This window comes from Anopheles arabiensis, chromosome X (assembly GCF_016920715.1).
Source record: "Anopheles arabiensis isolate DONGOLA chromosome X, AaraD3, whole genome shotgun sequence".
Taxonomy (NCBI): domain Eukaryota; kingdom Metazoa; phylum Arthropoda; class Insecta; order Diptera; family Culicidae; genus Anopheles; species Anopheles arabiensis.
The window spans coordinates 4,790,801-4,815,493 of NC_053519.1; the positions used below are offsets into that span (position 1 = coordinate 4,790,801).

At 50.8% G+C, this 24,693-nt stretch overlaps 1 protein-coding gene across 6 annotated transcripts in view; it reads left to right on the forward strand.

Moving 5' to 3' along the window:
• Positions 1-19,139, forward strand: part of LOC120905740 (nascent polypeptide-associated complex subunit alpha, muscle-specific form) — a 100,809-nt gene extending 81,670 nt beyond the window's left edge. For 3 of the 6 annotated variants that reach the window (XM_040316779.1, XM_040316778.1, XM_040316780.1), the window contains 8 exons: positions 9,462-9,698; positions 9,951-12,190; positions 12,812-13,614; positions 13,705-14,075; positions 16,588-16,623; positions 16,847-17,141; positions 17,208-17,334; positions 17,423-19,139. In XM_040316779.1, the coding sequence (XP_040172713.1) occupies positions 9,462-9,698; positions 9,951-12,190; positions 12,812-13,614; positions 13,705-14,075; positions 16,588-16,623; positions 16,847-17,141; positions 17,208-17,334; positions 17,423-18,644 (5,331 nt within the window). In that variant the 3' untranslated portion in view covers positions 18,645-19,139. The remainder of the gene's footprint in view (positions 1-9,461; positions 9,699-9,950; positions 12,191-12,811; positions 13,615-13,704; positions 14,076-16,587; positions 16,624-16,846; positions 17,142-17,207; positions 17,335-17,422) is intronic. The other 3 variants (XM_040316781.1, XM_040316782.1, XM_040316784.1) reach the window with 3 other exon arrangements.
• The last annotated feature ends 5,554 nt before the right edge of the window (positions 19,140-24,693 follow it).

The window sequence follows — 24,693 nt, forward strand, 5'->3', positions numbered from 1 at the left end:
ACAATACAGTCGTTGCCGCTAAATGGTTGGTCTAACTCACCTATTTTTGTCTATAAGGCATCCATTTTTGACAGTGCGCATCAAATTACTCACTTTTTGCATTGTTTGGGTAATGTAAAATTAAAGTTGTTGAAAATTCACCTTAAACACTTTGTACATTTATCATGAGAGTAAAAAATTGTTGACTTACAGACAAAATAAGGGTGCGTTAGGGTCAAAAATTGTAGCGCACTGTCAAAAGTCGATGCCTTGTAGGCAAAACTTGATGAACACTGTCGAAAATTGATACTAAAGAGCCAACATTTAGCGGCAGCGACTGTAACAGGAGGGAGATTTGTTTTAGGAGGAGGGATGTATCTCTTATTCTTTTTTTTATAAATTTACAAGAAAACGGAGTGAAGAAAGGAGATCGCTCTACACATCGCAATATTAAATTGCAATATTAAATTATATTAAAAAATCTCTATACTGTCAATTGCGCTGACTGACCACTTTGCCCCGCTGTGCTGTAATTTCTGTCATTTGCTGCGTGACGATCCTGAGAAGCAAAGTGCACACAAAAAATCACTCATTTTTGTAACGCATTTGCATTTCAAAACGCAAACGTTGTAAATTAAATCTCGTTGCTTTCTTCATGCAACTCCCCTCCCCCCTCCTCTTTGCCATGGCAAACCATCCGTCATTCGTGTGGACCAAAATGGTGCAACGCGCTCTCTCGGCTCTTTCTGCTGCCGCTGTCTCGTTGCGTGACTAATTGACCGTGTGAAACAAAGCAATCGGTCATGGTCGTCCCCTCGCTCTGCCTCCCTCAGGGCAGGGAAACCAGACATAAATTCAGTTTTGTTTTGCTTTGTTTTTAAACATTACCGCATCATCGCCATCATCATCGTCGTCATATCGCGCCTCAACGATGTGGCGAATGTACGACGTTGATGAGAGGGTGTTGTGCGGTGCCAGATGAAAAAAAGTGACGGATTTTATTTCGCTTTTAATGTTTGCTCTTTTAACATCAATTTGAGATTTTGTTGCTATTTTTCCCTCCCACCGTGTTTGGGGATATTTTCATTGAAGCTGTTCAGTGCAGCGCTTGCGGCGAAAATATAGATTTATATATTTATCTTCCCGCGCACGCGGTGCTGTGTGATTGTTTCAAATTTATTGACTTTTCGTGTCCGCGCCGAGCACTTTCGTGGTTGTGCGCGCAAAGGCAGTAACTTTGCGCAGCGGCAGCAGCAGCAGCCGCAGCAGTTCCACTCCCGGGTATATTTGTTTGTTTATTTGATTCCCCCCCCCCCGTCGTTTTCATGTGTGTGTGTTTATGTTGGGGGACGGGGGGACGGGGGGGGAGATAATTTTATGGGCAAAGGGTTTTTTTTTTGTACCGAAACGGTTTGCCTATTTTATGACGCTTCTGTGTTGCTACTTGTATTGAAAACAAGAATTTCAAAAAAAAATCAAGAATGCCTTCCAGAAGAAGCGAGCGCGTTTTGGGTCCCCCGAAAATAATGACTCGATTTATTTTTAATACAATCCCCTCTGTCACACACGCACACACACACACTAACACGCGCGCCTAAGTGGTCTTAATCTTTTCGGTGCCTGCCACCGTTTTGCTCTCCGGAACAAGCAGGCAGAACAGACGAAAAAAAACTTGTTTGCATGTGTACGATCACGATGCTGACTCAACTCGTTTTTTGGTTGTTCCCCACCCTGTTGATTGTAAAGCTGACAAAGGCATTTATTTACAAAAAAAAAAAACAGAAACAGAAACAAAGAATTAAACGCATCGTTCGACATTGTACGACCGCGTGACTTTAATAACGCGCTATTTGACAACTTGACCTCGATTGCCTGCAACTTTCATTGGATAATGGAGTGAGACATTAAACCATTTTTTTCTCTTCTTTTTCATTGCAGGTAAGCAACTGGTGCGAAGGATTAAGAGTACCGGCGGGACAGGTACGTCAGATCGTGTCTTTGACATACAAGTATCGAAGGGATCTATATCATCTCTGGATATCGTTATGCCGTCTCAGAATTTGAGTCACTAAACTGGACTTCAACCTTTTAAACCTGGACATATCTCGCCATAGATATCTGAGATCTCAAGTTTTGAAGCTGTCCAGGTGTTGAATAGTCTTGCATTACCGACTTAGGTTCTCAGAATGAGTCTGAACGCTATGATATCCTCTCCTAATGAACTCTGCTCCGTAGAGACATACAAGATCTCGTTTCTAACCACATTAGAGACGATCTTGGAGAAGCGCTTATGGAGAAACCCGTTCGCGGGATGTCGAGGGAATGAATCTTAACGCCTTGTTAGTAACGTTCCTTGCAATTCCTTCTCCTTCGACGAGAAAGATGATGATGGAGCTCCAGAGATATCAGAAGTACAAAATTCTGAATTCAAAAGTTGGATCTTTATCGGATCTTTAACAAGAATGTTTTTGGATAGGGGATCTTATGTCCCAATGTATCAATATTCCGTAGCAAGATGTTCGACTTGTTTAGATCTATCGATTGAATATCCTGGATTAGCTCGAGACACTATCTTAAGTCAAGGCTTTACGTTAACATACAACAAAAATGAAGTAGGACACATTCTGGAAGTTCCAGGCTTCTTTCAGTTCTCCAATATTGGAAATCTTCGCCCAGTCCAATGCAACAACCTTCACCTTCGCTCTATACCACTACGGTTTCGGTTCTCGAACCTCCTCGGCGAGGGGGGGGGAGATCTCTGCCAGATCTACCTTGGACAATCGCGAAGAATATTGCAGTCAATAAATTCACGTCCACTTACCTACCTACCCAGGCGGAGCCGGCAGTGGTCATCATCTCGATTCTGCAACGCCAAGTCCACACCAGCGTGCTCTGGGCCGCACTGCAACCGGGTGTAGGGGAACGGTAAAGCGGAACGATTCACCAAGTGTAGTAGTTCGGGCAGGTTTTCGCCTCCCCGGATGGCCATCGGTGACTTTACAATCGATTCATTTTGTTAACCCATCCCGCGCACCAACCCTGATCGCGCAAAAGGTCTGCCCGAGCAGCTTTCCAACGACCTCTGCATGTCTCTGTTTTGTCCGTTCGTTTTGCTTACATCGCGCGCAACCGTGCTGTGTGTATGTGCGCGCGCTGTATCGTAAAAAGGTTGATAAACAATTAATTCCCGTATAAATTATACTATCGGACGATCCGGGACACTTCGGGCCCGCTTCGATGCAGCAAGCGTCGTGGGCCTTTTCGTTGCTGTTGCTGCTGCTGCTGCTGCTGTTGATGCTGTGCGCTGTTTGTTGGGACGTGTCGGTTGCTGGGGACCGACCGGCCGTGGCTGAAGATGAGGTGAAAAATGTTGCTCGCACGCGCGCGTTCCAACCTCGCCCTCTCGATTAATGCTTCTTGCTGCCGTAAGCGAGCTTTTGCCACCAGCGTCAAAGCGGGCCCGTTAAGGTCCGCGAAAGAGGGTGGTGAAGGAGCGGCAGAGAAATCGCCCAGCACGACATCTTCTCTGCTACCTTTCACGTGTCTGTGTGCATGTCTGGGATGCTGTAGCGGTCTGGCTGCAATCTCTTGCACACGCCTCGCACGCCTACCTGGGCTCGGTTGCTCTTCCTTTAGTCCAATTTTTACGATTTCCTCTGGGAGCATGGGAGCAGGCAAAAGCAAATCTCCTGCGGGGACATCTCCTGTCCCGCCGCTCCCCTCCCTCTTTGCTCTGTCGTGTGCAGAAAAATTCGAAACACAAACGCGGGGAACACGTTTTTCCCCGCACACAACCCTTGCGTGCCGAACCCATTTGCTCCAGTGGCGCACTATGTAGTGTGTGTGTTGTGTGTTCCCTTTTTTTCCCATTCCCCGGGGGCGTGAAAAGACATTGGCCGCCCGTCTTGCAGTTCACATTTTTGCACTATTTTTTTGGCTATCCAGGGTGGTGATCTTGCAAGCGTCCGGCAAAAGACGGGGCACAACCCCCAGTGGCACGAGTGGCACGGGGAAAGGAAAGTCTGCACAAATCGTGCATTTCAATTCGGTATGTGTGTGCACACTCCCTTCCGCGCATGATGTCACCGAACCTGCTCTCCAGTGCGCTGAAGACGATAAAGGCACTGTGGGACAATTCAGTAAAAAAGCTGGAATGCAAAATAAAAATAATATTTTTGAATGAAATATTTATCACAGATTTTTTTTAAATTGCTTCGTTTTATAGCAAAAACTTACAAACAATTTAGTATGCCATTTTGTGTGGCCGGTTTGATGATTTTATCCAAAAAGACAATTGTGGACCAATTCAGACACCAATTCAGACACTTGCGCTGGCATTCGATGTTTTCCCCGGTTATCAACAATAACAGAATGATAACAATTCAATTCTGAACTATAATACCTAAACACATATTTATCAAACCGTAAAACAAAAAAAAAACATTTTCCGGAGCTTTAATCCCCCGGAAAGCAGTTATACAAAAAAACTGCCTCCGTTTGAGTCGGGTATTGCAAATGTTCTTCGTTCAGCTGGAGATTATAATAGAAAATCCGCTTTCTTGACACTTTTTCACACAGCACTCGAGTCACATAGTTAGCCCTATTGATTGCTTTGATTTTAAAAGCAATAACAAAAGCATTAGAAATCGTTTACATCATAGTGTTGTGACAACGGCGTTTGTTTACATTCGCACGAAACCCCACAACAACAAATGGAATTAAACTGTTGTAGAGCTTCATCATCGTTTTGTTCCACGGGTAAAGTGACCTTTATTTCTAACAACGAATTACGCTCGTAGTGGAAGCAAAAAAGGGTAAATAAGACAGAAAAGCAATTCTCGCAGGTATCATTTTGCACCAGCAAGATAATGCTACGGTACAACCATGAAGCAGAATACGGAGTAATAGTTTCAAATAATAATTCTCAATATATTTTAAATGTCCCAATTTATCCTGCTGCCTGCCCAGTGTGGTGCTGGACGCTGTGCAAAAAGTGGCTAAAAGCAGGAACGAGAATGCTGCCATGAACATACAAGGGAGGGAAGGAGCAGCGGATTCTGTAGGACGTTTTGCAGTCGAAATGTGGCTGTGCATAAAAAAGACATTTTTGCGAAAGATAAATGTGTGTGTGTGTGTGTACATCGATAGAGAGAAGCAGCAAAACCCCGGGCGTAACCGGGATGGTTTTGGAGATAATTCCGCAAATGGTTAGAATTTGGGTTGCTAATGAGCGGCGAGGCTTTTCAGTTTCGGTGCAATAGTGCAGACCGCGCGGTTCGTTTTTATGAGATTGTTATTAACTTCTTCTCAATGTTTATCGGTTTTATTATTATTATTATTATTATTTTTATTGTATGGTTCGTCAACTTTCAGTCCATGTCGAAGGCGGCTAACGTTTGCTCTTATTCAGGCTGTCTTGCTGTTTCCTCTTTACAAAACTACGCCAACTCACTTATCCTCGATGATGCTCTGCGCCGCCCCACTACTGTGCTTTTAGTTTTTTTTTACCGTTACACCCGGAGGTGTATTGAACCACACCACTATTATCACCTTTTTCGAAGTCATCTTGTGTGTGTATGTATTGCGCATCTTAAACGATGCGTGCGCAGCAGAGTAGCAGAGCACGTTCCTTTACTACTCTGTGATGTGCGCGTTCCGAAAATGGCGTGAACGAGGGTGCTTGCTGTGGAATGACTAAAAATGGGAGCAAATCTAGTTTGGGTATGGCGGAGAGAGATCGCCCAAGTGGGTGCCCAGTGACAGGCAGTGGAGAAGACGATAAAGATCACGACAGCGCAGAGATGCGAACTGGTTTACTTGGGACCTGACTCCAGAACTCCCCGATTCCAGGATTGGCTCGATTGGTGTGTCCAGCCTGTTGGAGGAGCTGCTACTGTAGGTAGCAGAGACACCCAATCAAGTCTGCACAAGAATTCGAGCACTGTAAGCTATTTGGAATTGCCTCAGAATTCCTGCAGCTCACAACGCAACACAGCGGCAGCGATCGAGAATCGGCATTCGTGCCGAATATACTTTGTCGAAGTGGGGAGCCAGATCGTCAGGGGACATAACTCGGCGAATAATTGACACAGTGGAGGAGGGTATAATATATCTACGCCCAGGACCCGCCTGCTCCGCAACACACAAAGGTTGTCCCAGATGCACAAGCGTGCCTCGGTTACTGGAATAGGCTCCTACGGGGACGTCCCGTAGGTTTGTTGTGAGCCAGCAAACCCGAGCAAAACAGCATTTTTGCCGATAGAAATCTGGTGGCTACTGAGGAATGGTGTGTAGAGGAGCGCGAAAGCGACTGCACCCTGTGGCGTGTTGCACTGGTCCTACTAGGTCCACGCAGGGATTTTTCCAGTGCATGCTTCTTGTGTTCTCCGCCTACCGGGTGAAGGTTTTTGCGTGTCTCGTGCCGCGCAAAACCAGAAGTCTGAGAACAAAAAAACTGGTATAGGGAGTTCAGTACAAGAGAGGAACGCCTGGACTCTGGATTTGGAATGTTCGGCGCGCGTGGAGGAGAGCCTGTCTTTGGAGTGATATGGTTTCGGTTGCCTGGTGTTGCTGCAGAACACATTCTTGGGACAGATTTATGACGCGTTTGAACGTGTGTGGACGGGATGCCTATCCTATTGCCTGGAATCTCTATCCACCATTTTGCTCAGCGCACTTGCTCACCACCCAGGTTGTGTTTCTGCACTCAAAACAAGAGCGCTCGCCGCAGCTCGCTCACTCGCCAGCAGGCTCTATTTAATTACTGCATCCGCTCGGCATGGCTTTCGCCCTGCTCCATTCACTCCGCCTCCACCTACCTAGTCGGCTCGGCAGCGCCGATAGCCTCTAAGATCTCAATTTACGATCCGCGGGGATTACGCTTCACGCAATTGGGGTATAATTTAGCATTTTCCGTGCGATTAACACGCACTCGCCGTCCTCCCCAAGAGACGGAGATTAAACTTCCTCTCTCCTTTCGGCTTCGAAATCGAAAGCTGACCGTGATGGAATTTATGACCACCACCGTCCACTACTAGCCCAGAGCTCCACAGGGTTTCATCCGCGTGATACCTCTGTGACGGTACCTTCGCTCTCGGTTCAAAAATTAATGACCGTTTATATGTTTTTTGTAAAAGCACGCGGAGGAGCTATTAAGCGGCAGTGTCTTAGCAGTGTCCCACTAAAATCTGGGCAGCCCTGCATTGTCCCAACGAAGACTGTTACTCCTGCTGGCAAAAAAAATAAAAAAACGGTTTGTAAAGTGTCGTCTTAGTGTCGGAATGCTAATCTTCTTGGGAACTGTTCTAGAGTTAGGAAACGCAGGCTCTTCTTCTTCCACACACACACACACACACTCACAAAAAAACCGATTCGGTCTGCTGCGGACCCCTTCCCACGAAACACCTTGTGTGATTGCAGGAGCGGTGGCAGCACCATCCACAGCCAACTAAGCCTCTTACAATGCGCAACCGTGCCATAAAGTATCTTTAGTCTCCCTCGAAAAGATACCAAACACAAAAAACGAAGAACAAAAACTGGTTGCGTGTGTATATCAACACCAGGCAGTATTAATAAATGCGAACGACACCGGTGTGTGAGGCTGTGTCTACTCCACTCATTTGCAGCAGCAGCAGCATGCAGCGACCGAAACAGTAACGAAGCGAAAAAGGTGGGCCGAATGCCAGACCAGACAGAGCCGGCAAAAGCAAAACGGCAGAGCGAGAGAGGGGGAAAAGAAACGAGCGTACACAGACAACACGGTGTGTACTACTACACCTCCTTCCACAATACCCTTCGCTAAAGGATAGCAGCAATCTGTCGTCCCACCCGAGCCACGGGTGACGGGGTGTAGTATGTGGTTAGCTAATTTGTTGCTCACGCCTATGTTTAACAAACTCACTACACATCAGCAAGCACGGCTACAAATCACCTGGCGCGCGCGCGCTCACGAGCGGAGAGCGGTGGGCATGGCAGCCCTCACGCTGCACCCTCACCACGCGCGCGCTCGCTCGCTCTCTCTCGGCACTCTCTGTGCGCGATGTGTGCGCGGAGGTGGACGGAGCCGACACACGAGGAGCGCTCTCTGACAGATGACAGTTTTAATTATGAGCAGCCAGAGCCAGTTTGTTTGGCTCTTCTTGTGTCTCTCGGTCTGTCCGCTCCGGCCGGAGGTTTGGGGAAGGTGTCGCCGGCGGCTGTTGAGACAAGATTTGTAGCCGACGACAAGCGATACCCTCCCATGTATGCCCTTTCTGGTCCCCCTTCCGCTCCATTGCGCGCTGTTCTACTCTGTCTATTGAGCATTTTCTTGCCCAAGTGTGTGTGTGTATGTGTCTGTGGTCGAGTACTCAACTGCCACCGTTTTGCGCTAACAATGCGATTTGACACTCTGTTAGACGTTTACTGGGGGATGGGGAAGATGGAGGGGAGTGGGAGGTAGAGAAGTGCATTTTTCAAACGCGAGCATCGGTACTGCTGCTTGAAGTAGTAATGATTTGCTTAATGATACGTTCGCGGTGACAGGCGTCAGTTGAGTTTTTTGTGCGTTTTTTTTTTTCGCTGTCGGCAATGCCTGCAGATTAGATGACTGATGGTAAACTGTTCGCGACTGTGTGTGCGTAGGCGTGTGTGTGTGCCACCATGTGTACAAACTAATTATGGGGAGCCGTGTGACGTTTAGGCGACAAATTGGAGCATCTATTTGAGCCGCCGTCTCTTTGCGCTGGTAAAGACGTGTGAAGGCGGAGCATTAAGTTACATGCGGGTAAGACCCCGTGGACTACGCAAGTGGTTGGTACTTCTGTCTGACGTTGCATTTGATGCTAACAGACGGAAGGTTAGCTGTGGAGGGATTATTGAAGAACTCTAGATCACTTCGAGACTTTGTCAGGATACATTATGCTCTTCCCAGAATATCTTAGATTAGTTCTAGAAGTACGTCCATTGAAGTATATCTAAAGCTATGACGAGATCTTCTCAAACAGATTGGCAGGTTCTTGATGTCCTATGTCATCAACACCCAAGAATCACATGAATGTTCAATAATTGCTAGAAACGAAGAAGTCTTCTTTACTCTGTGTCTATGTTATGAGAGATCTTGGAATCTTTAGGTAAATTTAAGGCCATTGTTATACTATCCCAACAATCAAGAAGTCCTTAAATTCCTCAAGTCATCAGTTTGATGTCTGCCCTTACTTGAACACTTGATGGAAGAATTTAAGACACTGGAGACTATCCAGTTCATCAAGCGATCGATCTTTTGCAGAATCAAATGAAATTGAACTATACATTGTAGTGCCTCATGCATTGGATACGAATACTTCCACCCAAAACAACGGGCTTCTTGAAGAACCATGGTTTAAAAATTAGGACCTGCGTTGCCTAAGAACTCCCCATCCCAAACCTTTGACATTCGTTGCGAGCACAATACCCACCGGGTCGGTAACTAACACCCAGCCAATCCCGTCTTGTCTTGTTCGCAGGGTTCCGATGGTGGTGGTTCGGTAGTGTTCGCCACGACCCCCCAGACGCAACAGACGGTGGCCCCGCGGAAGCTTGACTTTCCCCCGACCGGCCTGCCGCCCAGCGTGGAGCCGCTCGGGGGCGGTGCGAGCCCGATCCGGGTGCCGGCCGCCGGCACCGGTCCGGCCCCATCACCGGCACCGGCCGCACTGCCACCGCCAAGCTTACCGCCGCCTTACCCAGCGACACCACTGCAGGTAAGAGGGAGGGATGCGTGCGACCCTCCAGGCACTGGGTACGGGTTCCTCCCTCGCATGTCACTCTTTGCGAGGTGGCTTTTTTCTGTTGTGTTGGTTGGACATTTTGGAAAAGCGCATCAGGATTATTATTTTTTCCCCAAAAATTTATTTCAAATTCAGAGAACATTTAAACACCGACATCAAGTCACCAGTACTCCGGAAGAAGTAAGCTAATCTGTTTTTTGTTGGTTTCTCTTCTCGACCGCGCAGGTATCGAATGGACCATTGGGTACGCATTTGACGCCGCTCGGTGGCGGTCACCAGGCGGCAGCGTCGCCGCAGCAGCAACCGCCCCATCCCGGATCGCAACAGCAGCCACCACAGCCGTCCGCCTCGCCGCAGACGGCCGGCATAAGCAATAAGCCGTTGTTGCCGACCGCCTCCGCCAAGATACCGGCCGCCGGCGGCGTCCTGCTGCTCAGCACGACGGCGGCCGCCACCACCGTAACGACAGCAATATCAACCACCTCCCAGAAGCAGCAGCAGCAGCCGGGTCAGGGGCCGCCGCTAGTTTCCAGTGCGCCCCAGTCGCCTGCCCAGTCGCTGGCGTCGGTAGCATCGCCGGCGGGCGGCAGCCTACAGGCCCCGTCGACACCGAACCAATCTCAGCCGCCGCTATCACCCCAGCAGCAGCAGTCACAGCAGCAGCAGCAGCAGCAACAGGGACCGCTGCCCGCAACGTCGACGGCCGCCAGCGGTGGACCGCTCAAGTCAGTATTTCTCGGCGTGACGGCGGCAGGCCCGAACGGCGGGGGCACTGGCGGCAGTAACGCACCGTCAGCCGCCTCCGCGGCGGCCGGCAACTTCACGAGCGGTGGTCCCGGTGGTCCGGTCGCTCCCAGCAGCCACCATCTCAGCGGGAGCCTGGCGGGTGTGGTCGGCCCGAGCAGTGCCAGCAGCAATGGCAGTGCCGCGCCCTCCTCCCTGCCCCTCTCCGTGCCGCACACGCCGCCCGCAGCAACGCCGGCGACGGCGGCCGGTCAAACCGGGGCCGTGCATCCGCCGCTCGACAGCAGCAGCAGCACCACCGTCGCGACCTCCTCCTCTTCGTCATCCACCTCCTCCGCTGCACTGTCGTCCTCGTCCGCTCCGTCGTCGGCCGCCGTGCCCACGTCTGGTCACACGTCCTCCGTGGCGGCGGCGGCAGCGGCGGCGGCTGCTTCCACCGGCGGCTTACGCACCAACAGCCCCGCCGTACCGTCGCTGCCCGGTGCGCTGCCCGGCGGTCCGGCCTCGATGCTCAACGGCAACCACGCGGCGGCCATCGTGGCGGCGGCCTCCGCAGCCGCCCATCCCTCGATGATGATGGCGAACGGGCTCGGCAGCCTGCCGCCACCGTACCGGGGGTACCCGGGCTACCCGCTCTACTCGCCGTACGGCAGCTTCCAGCACAATCCCTACCTGCCACCGTCGGTCACCTCGCCTAACCTGTCGCCCCGGTTGCATCCGGCCCTCGCCCCGATGCCCCACACGCTGATGGGGCTCGGGCTGATGGACGCCCGGTTGCAGCCGCCGCCGCTGGGGGCTGGGCCGCCACCGCCACCGCCCGGCGCTAGCAACGGGACGCCGGGAGGCATGCCACTCGGCCGGCCCGGTCCCGATCGCGACCCGTCGCCACTGATTGCGGCCGCCCAGCAGCAGGCCGCTGCAGCCGCCGCAGCCGCCGCAGCCGCCCAGCAGAAGGTGCGCCCGATCACGCCGAACACTAACTCGAGCTCGAGCAACGGCTCGTCCTCCTCTGTCTCCTCGTCGGCGGCCGCCAGCAGCAGCAGCACGTCTTCCGTCACGCTCGTCTCCAGCACAGCACCGTCGGGCGGCGGGCCGCTGCTGCTGCACCCGTCGGCGTCCTCCGCTCCGGCCGACCCGTCACTTCCGCCGCATTCCTCCCAGCAGCCGCCGTCGCACCGGGACCTCGTCGGCCACCCGGGGGCGGGGCTGCCCCATCCGGGGCTGCATCTCGCCGGCGGCCCGCCGGGCAGTGGGAGTGGCCCAGCAGTGCCGCCACCGCCGCCCCCGCACCACCATCTGCTAGGCCACCCGGGCGCTCATCCGGGTGCGGCGGCGGCTGGTGCTGTCGGCGGGCCGGGCATCTCGCCCCTGCTCGTCGGCCACCATCACCATCCACTCGTGGTTGGTGGGCCGCCGCCTCCGCCACCCCCGCCCGGGCTCATGCCGCCCGGTGGGCCACCGTCGGTCTCCCATCTGCATGGCGGCGGGGGCAGCAGTAGTAGCGGCGGCCTCGGTGGAAACAGTATTAGTGGCCATCCGGCAGCCGCAGCAGCAGCAGCACCACCACCACCACCGACCTCTTCCAGCAGCAATAACAACGGCAACGGTGGCAGCAACAGCAGCAGCAGCAGCAGTAGCAGTAGTAGCGGCAACCTCATCGTCTCTTCGCGTCCTCACTCACCGCGCGGTCACAGCCCGAACAGGGAACGGGATAGCTATAGGTAAGTGTGAGGTGATGGCCTCTGCAGTGAGTTGAGTCGGGGTAGAGTTGTCAATCCTTAACTCCTTTCGTTTTGACTGAAGTAATGCAGCACCTGATTGACTCAACTCATTGACTGTTGACCTCAACTTAGCGAATCACTCCATTGAGCTCCTCAACTTATTCACTCTCTACAGCAGAGATATCAAACTGATGGCCCGCGAGGTGCTACTATTTTCAGTGGCATTTTGGCCCGCGGGGTCAAATGAGCTTGACATCGCTGCTCTACAGCTTCTAACGACGTACTCTTTCTTACTCGCAATTCTGCAACCCATTACGAATCAACATCACTCACTCTCAGCAGTGAGCGACTAGCTACTCACTCTTTTAGCACTCAACTCCGCCCCCAGGCGAGTCTCTCGTTAAGAACTCTGACCAATCACTCTTTTCCCGTCCAGCTTACTCAAACTCATCTCCAAAAGACTTCGTGACAACTAAAGTGAAGAGTGAATACGTAGACGAAGATTCCTCCAAGCTCTTTGTGCTGAGCTACAACATCTCCCGCTCACTTGCATTGCATTGCACTCATTTGCTAACATTTGCCCTCTTTCTTGCTCTCTCTCTCTCTCTCTCTGTTTTGCAGTAGTAACGTAAGTAGTTTATCGCGCTCTACGCCCGGCTCGACGATACCAGCGTACGGTGGTGTCGGGCCGGCGACGAGCGGCCCCTCGCCCGTGCTGCCACCGTTCGGTGCCAGCCCGCACTCGGCCGCCGCCCTGGGCGTCGTGCCGTCGGTGGCCATCTCGGTCGTCTCTTCTAGTCTCACGTATCCTAAAACCACGCTCGCGATCGGAGGCAGCATCATGTCTTCCGCCTCCACCTCCTCCTCGGCCGCCACCTCGTCCGCCCCGTCCATCGGTGGGAGCGGCGGGGTGCCGCCGGGATGGCCGCCGGGTGCGCCCCTCGGGCAGCCCACCGTCGTGTCGATCGCGTCCCACTCGAGCTCGCCGGCGGCCGGTACGCCCGGCCCCGGTCTGCACAACAGCTCGTCCTCGTCTTCCTCGTCCTCCACGGTCGGGTCGCACCACCACCACCACCACCCGCACCATCATCTGCAGCAGCAGCAGCAGCAGCAGCAGCAGCACCATCATCACACGCGACCCACACCTCCGCCGGCGAGCGATCGGGGCGGCTCCAGCGCGTCCGGCTCGATCGCCGTCGTCTCCTCGCCGTCCCCGTTTCCGGCGGCGCCACTGTTCGCCACCCCGATTCCCCCGCCGACCAGCGTCTCGCTTTCCAGTCCGGCCGGGGCGGGGCTGTCGGTCGCTAGTGCGGCCGGCGGAGGCTCCTCGGGTGCGGCAGGTGCCGGTTCGCAGCCTCCATCGCAGCCCCCGACAGCGCCCCATCCTCATCCCTTCTCGGCTGAATCTCTCTTCTCCACCAAGGGTAAGTCACTCCCCAGGGAGCTAACGTTCGCAAGACACTCATCTTTCTCTCTCTCTCTCTCTCTCTCTCTCTCTCTCTCTCTCGTTTTAGTGTCCGACCAGGCCGACATGTTACGGCGCGAGCTGGACAACCGGTTTCTGGACCGCAGCGGGCTGACCGCGGGACCGCCCGGGCCGCCCTACCTGCGCCAGGAGCTGCACCATCACCAGCACCAGCACACGCACCTGCACCAGCACCAGCACCAGCCGATGCTGCCGGGGGCGGCCGGCGGTGCGCCCACCCTCTTTCCGCCGCCCCTCTTCAAGGACGTGCCTAAAATCGGTGCGGTCGATTCGCCCTTCTACCGGACCGGGATCGGGATGCCGGCGTACCCGGGCTACCCGCCCGGTCTGCTGCATCCCGGCCTGAGCGGGCCGACTCAGTTCGTGCCACCGAGCCACCTGCAATCGTTCGTGCCGAAGGTAAGCGACCGGGAGGAGTGGAGTGGAGTGAAGCATCCCATATCAAATCTATCCATCCAAAGCTCGACACCCTGCCACCACGCACAACTTGTTTGGTGTCATTCGTTTCACATGCACTCCTCGCTTTCTCTCATTGCTTATACACTCTCATGTGTGTGTGTGTGTGTTTATGCTGTATTGGAATGGAGTTGGAAGAACTAAGACTTGGGGCTTTGCCCTCAGATACATCTCGGAGGTATATTAGGGACGGCAAATACTAAAAGCTAAACAGCCAAATACATTATTTTCCCATTTTTCAGTAAGAGCTTCGTCGCAAGTCTGACCGCGCTACGAGGCAGACTGATGTTAGGCATTTATCATCTGCGGGACATTAACACCAAGTCTATAAATGCAGTTCATAGTTCAAACTACATTGTAGATGTATTGTGGTTCTTGACGCCTCTTTGGAAGGAGTCGTAATGTCTATCCGCATGCGTAAAGCCTTAGACACGATTGGGCAGGAAATAATATCTCTGCGACCTCAGACATTGGCAAGCTTCCCAGTCTCAACTCTTAGGTGTTGCACCATGCAAAATCCAATCTTGTGGACAGCAGACTTAGTAGAGCAGGAACACAGATTGTAGGAATCTCTGAATTCTGAGGAGTTTGGAATTGCTCCCGGAATGAATATCGATTCTAAAACTGATTACGATGTTCTCGCATAACGAGTACCTCTTTTAACGAGTAGAACAAGTAAGTCACACGAGCGTTTACATTTGTTCTGGAACCTATCCCTGTGAATACATAATGATCCTAGAGTTCTGATACCTCTGATACATACCGTGGAAGGCATTTGTTATATTGGGACAGTCCACAATTCAAACTCAATTCTAGATGTCTTGTGGATCTTGGAGCCCATTTTGTAGGAGTCTAAATGTTCTGAATTATAAATTCTGAAGTGAATTCTGAATTGCTCCCGTAATGAATTCTAGAACTAATTACGATGTTCTCGCATAACGAGTAGAACACGAACGTAGGGTAGATGTTTTGATCCTGATACTTGCACTGGATCTGAAATTGATGCTGAGCCAGCATTGGTTCTGGTACCCGATCTTTACCCCACGTTGGTTCTACAACTATTCTTGAAGCTTGCTTGTTACCAGAATGAAGCTGAAACCTGTTTTGGTTCTGGAACCAGTCCCGGAACCGATCCTAAGCCAACCTTTGCTCTCCAACCTATCCGTAGGAAACCACAATGGTCCTAGAACTTTTCTTGAACTTATGCTAGTGCAGGATTTGATCCCCAATCTGATACCTCTGATACAAACTATGGAAGGCATTTGTTATATTGGGACAGCCCACAATTCAAACTCTATTGCAGTTGTCTTGTGACTCTTGGAGCTCCTTTGGTTGGAGTCGGAATGTCTATTCGCATGCCTAAAGCCTTAGACACGATTGAGATAAGATAAATAAGATCTCTACGAACACAGACATTCGCAAGAATCCAATGTCATAGACAGCAGACTTAGTAGAGCAGGAACACAAATTGCAGGGCTAAAGGACTCCCTAAATTCTGAGAAACTTGCCCAAGGAAATTGCTCTCGGAATGAATATCGATTCTAGAACTGATTACGATGTTCTCGCATAACGAGTAGAACACTAACGGTAGATGTTAGATCCTGATATTTACACTGGATCTGGAATTAATGCTGAGCCATCATTGGATCTAGTACCCGATCTTTAGACCACGTTGGTTCTACAACTATTCTTGAAGCTTGCTAGTTACCAGAATGAAACTGAAACCTGTTTTGGTTCTGGACTTGATGCTGGAACCAGTCCCAGAACGGATCCTAAGCCAGCCTTTGCTCTGGAACCTATCCCGTAATGGTCATAGAACTATTCTTTAATTTATGCTTGTGCATAAATTTGTTCTAATTTTGGAACCAATGGAGTTTGCCATCGATCCTACAACTATTCTGAATCCGATTCCGGTCCATGACCATGATCATGAATTCTGAACCGATCCTTGCACGATGTAGGTCCTACAGATATTCTCTCCTGCTGGACCTATGTGCTAGCTCTAATAGCGAATCCATGATGATCCAGCAGCTAAACCATACTCCAGGAAGTCTAAGAATGTTGAAGCTTCTCTAGACAAATGGGGAAAAAGCGATTCTCTCCACAGTATACCACAAGTCTGTTTCACCTGGCCAACTCCATTCCAATCCAGTTCGTATCCGCCCCATTTTATTACACTATGTTTTATTTGTTTTCTTTGTGTGCCCCAACTCGCCCCTCACCGTCAACCTTCTCATTTCACATTATTCGCTTTTACTCATTCGGCCATTTTTCTTTTCTTTTTTCTCGTTTCGTGTTGTTTGTTCATCCCAACAACCCACCATCATGATCACTGCTCATCACCATCATCATCATCATCATGATCATCATCACTGCTCTTCATCATCAACCTCAACATAAACCACAACACCCAACAACAACAACAACACTGTTCTAAACCAAAAACAAAAACCAGCAGCAACAGACGCCACCGGTCGATCCGAACAAAAAGGTAAGAAGAGTCATCTTTCCCCCCACCCCCAACACACACACACTCAAAATCATCCCCCCCTCGACCATCCAACCAAGATGCAACAGATGACACATGGAGACGACCGTGCAAAACGGGAAAGCACAAGGAGCCTACTTTTTTGTTACTAACAAAATGGTTTCTCTCTCTCGCTCTCTCTCTCTCTCTCTCTCTCTCTCTCTCTCTCTCTTACACGCATGCACAGAAAACGGGTAAGTGGAACGCGATGCACGTGCGTATCGCGTGGGAAATCTACCATCACCAGGCGAAGCAGAACCCGGACAAGGCGGCCTCGATCAAGACGGCGTCGGAGATGCTGCGGCCCCCGTCCCACATGTACCCGCCGTCGGCGGCGGCGGCAGCCGCAGCGGCCGGCCTGGTCCGCCCGCACGATCTGCCCTCGTCCACCTTCCCACCAGCAGGCCTTCCCGGGCGGCCGGGTCCGTACGAGTCGACCCCGCTGCCGCCCAGCTTCATGAGCTCCCCGGCTAGTCATATAGGTAAGGTGCAGCCGCCTCCCTTCCGCGGTGCCTCCACTAACGCGCTCTCGTGCTCTTGCTTTCCAGGTGTCTCACCGTTCGGCCGGTACGCCTCGCCGTACGGCGGCTCACCGTTCAGCGGCCTGTCGCCCTTCACACGGGACCTCCCGATGGGTTCGCAGATGCCGGGCTCGCTGCACGACCCGTGGCGCAGGTAAGCTAGTAGTGAGCTTGCTTGGTAGCTCACCTCTCACCTGCCACAGCTGTACAATGACCCCATCTCTCTCTCTCTCTCTTTCCAGTGCACTACCGCGCAGCGTGAGCAGCTTTCCGCCCGGGCCGCAACCGGCGGGCGGCGGCGCGTGGCCCCCGATCAAGCAGGACCCGGGCGGCCTGGCCGCGGAAACGGCCCGCCGGGAGGCGGAGGAGCGCGAGCGGCAGCGTGAGCGCGAGGAGCGGGAGCGGGAGCGCCAGCGCCGGGAGCGGGAGGAGCGCGAGAAGCAGCGGGAGCGCGAGCGCGAGGAAAAGCTGCGCAAGGAGCAGCAGGAGCGCGAGCGGGAGCGGGAGCGCGAGCGCGAGCGGGAGCGCAAGGAGAAGGAGCGGCGCGACATGGAGCGGCGGGAGATGGAGCGGGAGCGAATGCTGCACCAGCAGCAGCGCGAGTCGAAGGCGGCGGCGGCGGCGGCGGCAGCAGCAGCGGCAGCAGCCGCCGCCGTCTCCTCCATCAACCGGGACCGGTCGCCGCTGCGCAACGGCACCGAGCTGGACATCCGGATCAAGGAGGAGCCGCGCAAGGAGGAGGAGCTGCTGCTGCGGAGTCATGCGGCGGCGGCGGCGGCGGCTGCCGCTGCGAGCGGTGATCCCCGCTACCACCCGTCGATGATGCCGCACCCGTACATGGCCGGGCGGCACCCGGCCGCCCACATGCTGCCCGGGGGCCACCTGTCCCGCTCGATGCTGCCGCCCTCGATCGGGCTGCCGGGGCACTTCCCGCCGCACGGCTCGTGGGGCCCCGACCCGTTCCGGGACTACGCGCAGCTGCACCACCCGCTCCGCTACAACCCGCTGATGGACGCGTACCGGGCGGAGGAGGCAAAGGCGTCCCTGCTGTACGCCGCCCAGTCGGCGGTGCACTTCCGCGGCAAGGAGCCGAGCCCGGTACCGCCGCCCCAGCAGCAGCAGCAGCAGCAGCAGGGACCGCAGGGACAGCAGGGACAGCAGCAGCAGCAGCAACAAGGGCCGCCCTCGCACCACCGGCTACCACTGGGTGCAGCACCACCGGGCAGTGGAGGTGGACCGCCCGGTGTAGGGCCGCCACCGCCCGGCTCGTCCGGCGGCACACCCGGCCCGATGAAGGTGGGCTCGCACAGTGGCGCCTCCACGCCCACGAACGGTCCGCTCGTCGTGATGGGCGGCGGTGGCGGTGGCGGCGGCACACCCGGACCGGGCGGGCGACCACCCTCGACCGGCGGGCCGAACACGCTCGATCTGCACAAAAAGGAGGACACCTGCCAGTCCCGATGATAGTCGGCAGCCGGCGGCTCGTTGGTGGTAGTCGGTGCGACAACAGGCAACAGCAGCCCCCATCCTTCGGCCGTGACGACTCCACTGATCGTGATCGTGGACGACGACTAGTATAGTGCAAGAGAGAGAGAGAGAGAGACGGAGAGAAAGAAAGAGAGAGAGAGAGGGTTAGAGCATAAGAAGCGAGCGTGTTCTACGAGAACACGCCCGAAACACACACAACAAAAAACGGCACGATGTGATCCTTTTGAGTAGCAGAAGAGAGAGAAAGAGGATAGAGAAAACAAACACGTTGACGTGCATACGACGACGTCATCTGATCCAACTCCCCCCTCCCCCATACACACACACATACTCACAAACACAAACAGGTACTAAAATGTCACTTCAAAGCAGCAAAGGACACGAGGGTCGTTAGAGGGAGCCGCAAGCACAAAACCTTCTTTTTTATCCTTCTTTTCTCCTGAAACGACCAACCAAAACACACACAAAAAACAAAACAAAGGTGCAGCTTTGCATTTTAAAAAGCCAATTGAGAGAAAAGGATAGATATAGAGAGAGAGAGAGCGAGAGAGAGAGAGAGAGAAAAGGAAGAGCGGGAATGTAGAAAAAACGAATAGTTCTCTATGCTTTAGTTTCGATATTGAATTAGTTTGATTGTTGTTCAATCCCTGGGACCATACGCTTTAAACGTACTCACCCACCTACACAATAAACACAACAAACAAAAAAACACTCACACTCTCACGTACACGCACACACAAAACAAAAACCGATGGAAAGGTATCCCTTGGCTGGAAAGCGCTACCCACGCCACCGGCTGGCCGTCAGAAGAGATTTATTGCATTTATTGATTCGCGTGGTGGTGTGGCGGAAGCAAGCAAGCAAACACACACACACACACACACACACACACACACACACACACACACACACACACACACACACACACACACACACACACACACACACACACACACACACACACACACACACACACACACACACACACACACACACACACACACACACACACACACACACACACACACACACACACACACACACACATACACAAACTGCTGCACCACACAAGCCCCGTTTTCCCTGTTTTGGAGTTTCCAATTGGAATTACAATTGGAAATTGGTTTCCATCGTGTGCCAAATAACTGAAAGGCACTGCCATCCCCACGACCCCCCAATGCGCACAAACAAAAAGGTGATGTCGAACCAGTGTGCGTGTGTGTGTGTGTGTGTGTGTTTGGCACAACAAATGGTGGTAGAAAAAGCGGACACCACAACAAGCAGGACTTGTGCATTCGTCCTCCAGTTTCGCCACTCCATTTTTTTTTCGTCTTTTCGCGTCCCTATTTATGTAAAGGGGGGGGGGCGATATTTTAATTTGGATTGCTCCTTGTCTACCGCTTGGCCAGAGCACCAAACCACAAGCACATTCCAAAGTATGCCAAAAAAATAAAACAAATGGATGAAAAGCGTCACAGCAGCAGCAAACCCTCCCAGAGCCGCGGCTCTCATCCGTAGGAAAATAGTTTAATTTTTTAATGCTCTGTGCAAACGCATTTACGGGAGGGCGGGGGAGACAGAGAGAGAGAGGGAGAGAACATGCGCGGATGTTGGGGCATGGGAGCTTTTCATTAAATTGTCAACTGTTTGCCTTTCGGCTTCGTCTTTTTCTGCACGCCTAACGAAACGGTCAATTTTGTGTGTGTTTGTGCTTTAAATAAATACGAAAGACTGCTGCGCTAATATCTCAAGCGACGAACCTTTTTTTTTTCTTCAACTCTGACGCTGTGCCTCGGGAGTAGGGTGGGGGGGGGGGGGGTGTAGGATTTTCTAAACTTACTGACGGACGGACACACATACACCTTTTTCCTTTAGTGCCACTTGCGTCCTGCACATTATGAAGTGTCCGAGTAGACGACGAACCCCACTTTTCGTGAAGTGTAACACACGTTGAAAATAAAATCACACATACACATGACGGGGGAGGTAGGGAGTAAATAAGAAGAGGAAGAAGAAGAAGAAGAAACATAATACTCCGCGCGATAGCAAAAGATGTAGGGCAGGGAGGGGAGGACGACGACGACGACGACGTGGGAAACGGGATTGTTCCGGCAAGGTAGCTATTACACTATTAACAGTAACATTAAATGGCGGCAGGAGGAAAAAAGGGGAAGGGACTAAACGAAACGAGCCACTCGTGTGTGAGTGCGCTCGCCCATGAGTCCGCTGTACTAGCAAACGGTGTAGCTTAATTTAATTATATTTCGTTTTTAATTACAATTAAATATTATTTATTCGATAGTCAGTTTTTCATTATAATTATTATTATTTTTTAATTTCTGTATAAAATAACCGAAAGGGGGGTAAAGCGCGCCGCGGCAGACGAAAGTTAGAGAATAAAACAAACAACAAACAATAAACAACAAATATTTTGCGTGTGTGTGAACGAAACACGGTATGAGTGTGCGTGTGTGTGTGTGTGCTTGTACAGTGGAATGAGCGTGTGTGTGTGCGTGTGTATAGAGGAGGAAGAAAAATATAACAGGATCATCAAAAATACGTAATCGAAACGCGGGCGGTCCGGGCGGGGAGGGAAAGGCGACCTCCAGAGCGCAAAAGGGGACTGGAGGGGGGGCGGGGGGTGTTGTAGAATTGATCTGTTCTTGCTTTTGTTTTTGTTTTTGTTCTTGAAGCAAGCAAAAAAATAGGGAAAGGGGGTTAGAAAAGGTTTCCCGCCGACAAGAGGCAGGGGGGGGGTGGCATGACACGTGCAAAAGAAACTCTTTAGAGAAGAATTTACTATTAAAATCTCTTCCACAGCGGTTTCCTTTTCGCTAGCGTGTGTTGTGAAAGAGAGAGAGAGTGGATAGGGGAAATAGACAGATAGAAAGAGAGAAAAAAGATATTTTGCTTAGTATTGAGCAGCAAGGGAGTATGTGTGTATGTGTGTGTGTGGGAAGCGCACAGATCTCTCTTCACCTGTGTGCAGAGCAATAAACCCAAAATCGAAAAGCAAATTAGGAGCAACAAGGTTAAAACAAAACACAACAATAGAGAGAACAACAAAAAAGCTGAAGTAACGAGTAAGAAGCAGAAAAACATACAAAACAATACCGAAAAGCACACAAGCTTACAACAACAACAACAGCAACAGAAAGGAAGCAAATTATGATCAAAACACAACAAACACATAGACACAAATAGGAGAAAGGAAAACAAAAACAAAACATGAAGAAAAGAACAGCTAACACACGAAAAAACAAAAACAAGAACATTAAAAAATCCAACACTCACACACACACATACAGACAAGAACGAAACAGAACAGTTTTACATAAAAATAAAGTAAAGAAGAGAAGAAAAAACATTATATTCAAAACTTTTGTTTGTTTTTTTTTTTGTTTTTTATTTTTATTCTGCTTTGTTCGATTTGTCTTCTTTTATTATTATTATTATTATTATTATTATTATTATTATTATTATTATTATTATTTTCTATTTTTCTTCCTTTTAGCTCCAATCCTCTTCTCGTGTCCAAAACTTTCTTTTAGTTTCCGCTTAGTTGTGTTGTTTTGAGCCCAAAAAAAAAGGAGACGCACGATTACTGACCGATGCAACACATTCTTTTTTTTTGCGCAACCCACGATGACTCTAAAGACAACGACACCTCCCCCCCTCCCCCCCCCCCCTCCCAGGGGGCCAAGCACCTACACCCAAGTGGTGCCAATACCCAAGGAAGGACACACTGGAAGCTGAACAAGGATTTAGAATAGCAAAAGAAGGGGCACACACACTACCATATCTCCATATCTCTACCACCCGAGAGTGTATGTGTGTGTGTGAGCGTGTGTGTGGGAGAACAAATTGGATCACGGATGCGTTTGTACGTGTGTGCGTGTGTGTATCTGAGGGAAGGATTTGTAAAAGGGGAAATTAAATCAAAAGTAAAGGACGAAAAAAACGCAGCCATTTACACAAAAGTGATTGGAAGTTTTCTTCGGCGGCAATGGAAAGTCGGTCGAGCATGAGGATGGACGCCTTTTTTTTAAATTAAATTAAATTAAGGCACTTTGCAGCAGCCAAACCAAAACGAAGAATCAGACGAGAGAGAAAGAGGAGGAAAAAAAAGAGAATTAAATCAACCAGCGGGTGTAGCAACAAACTCCCCCCCTCGGTCTCGGACTGAAATACACACACAAGCGGCACAAAGGTGCAAACAGTGAGACAGGTGAAAGTTTTACTATATAAGGGAGAACTTCAAACAAAACAAAACCCAAAGAAGTAAAACGAGCAAAACGGCAAAAACGGCAAAAGGACGAAGGAGGCCGAAGATTAAAAAAAAAACAACTAAAGCGCAGCAAAACATACCAATAGTAGCATGTACGGGGCAACACTTTACAGTAGCGGTACGGAGCCGGAGCATGAGAGAAAAAAGGGCATTAATGTTAAGTAAGATTTACTTCAAAATACTAGCGCGTGCGAGTTAGCGGACAGAAAAGAAAGCGCAAATCGGTGTGCAAATGTAAAAAGCAAAACAAACAAGAGAACACAAACAAAAAAGGTAAAACTAATATGCAAACAAATATAAAATAACACACACACACATAAAGAGCAGACCAAACAAAGGCGGACGGTGGTGGTGTGTTACTAGTAGTGGAGAGAAAGAGAGAAAGAGAGAGAAAAATATAAAGAAAAAAAAACACATTCAAGGAGGAGAAGGAGAGAGAACGAACCCAATGAAACTCTCCCATCGCTCGCTCTAGAGAGCAGAAGAGGGAAAAAATGTAAACGAAACACGTTTAAACGAGTAAAAAAGGATTTATTTAACTCCTTTTTCCCTAATCCAAAAAAGTGCATCTAGCACGGAAGCTGCTGCTAGAGAAACGAGAAGAAGAGGGACATTAACAAAAACAGAGATTAAAAAACATAAAACTGGTGTGCTTTCGTTCTACAAAGCGTTCATCAAAAAGTGCCCCCATAACGGTGGCACCGGTTTATGGACGATTGGCAGTAGAAATCATCCCCCCCCAACACACACACAACGCATTGTATTTGTATAAAGAAGAGAAACGGAGGAAGAGAGAAACAACTAGGACGGTGCTGTAACACACATTGAAGAGACACGTGGTGGAAGGAATCCCGAGAAGATAAAAATTATAAATAAGAAAAATAAAAATGATAGTGAGCAACACACACACACCCCCTTCCACACGGACACTAATAAACGACCCCACACTCACGATATATACAACACGTAGCGATTCGCGAGATGAACAGAAGCAGCAACAAGAGGCGTTATTTAGAGTGATAGAATCATAGAGCGTTGTGTGTGTGGGAAATTTAAAAAAATGTGCAAAAAAGAGCAAAATAATGCACGTTTTTTTGGAGGGGGGCTGGTGTAGTAATAGTAGCAGTGGAGTCGGGGAGAAGAGAGCAAGTGAAGCAAAATAGGACCGTGTATTAAAATTGTAGAAGAAAATATTTAACACAACACGCACACCCAACATAAAAGGCACGGCCACACCCGTGCACACGCCAGCGGGCGTGTGTGTGTGTGTGACTATGTCTATGTTAAGGGTGTGGGTGGTCGCTTTAAGCTGGAAGAACAAACAAAATAAGGAAGCGGTTAGAGCAGTGAAGCAGTAATCAACACTGGACGGGATTAAGCCCAGACGAGAGAAGACGAACAAAAAAAAACGGATATACTTTATACGGCCCAACAGAATAGTGCACACGTGTGGGTGTGGGTGTGTGTGTGGATTAGAGATAAACTATACGCACACACACACACACACGCGCACCAACACGATCCTCCGGAGTTGCGCCGGAGGTGCTACCGAAGGACACGCGTGTCGATCGTAAAGGGTCAGTGGACCAGAGAGGAGGCGACATGCATGAGGAAGAAAGTAAAAAGGGAAAAATACAGTGGTGACTTAAAAAGCGCGGTAATGGAAGTAGGGGTAAAGGGAAGGGAGGAAAAAACCAGAAGAAAATAAAATATTTGAAGAATTATCAAAAATGGATA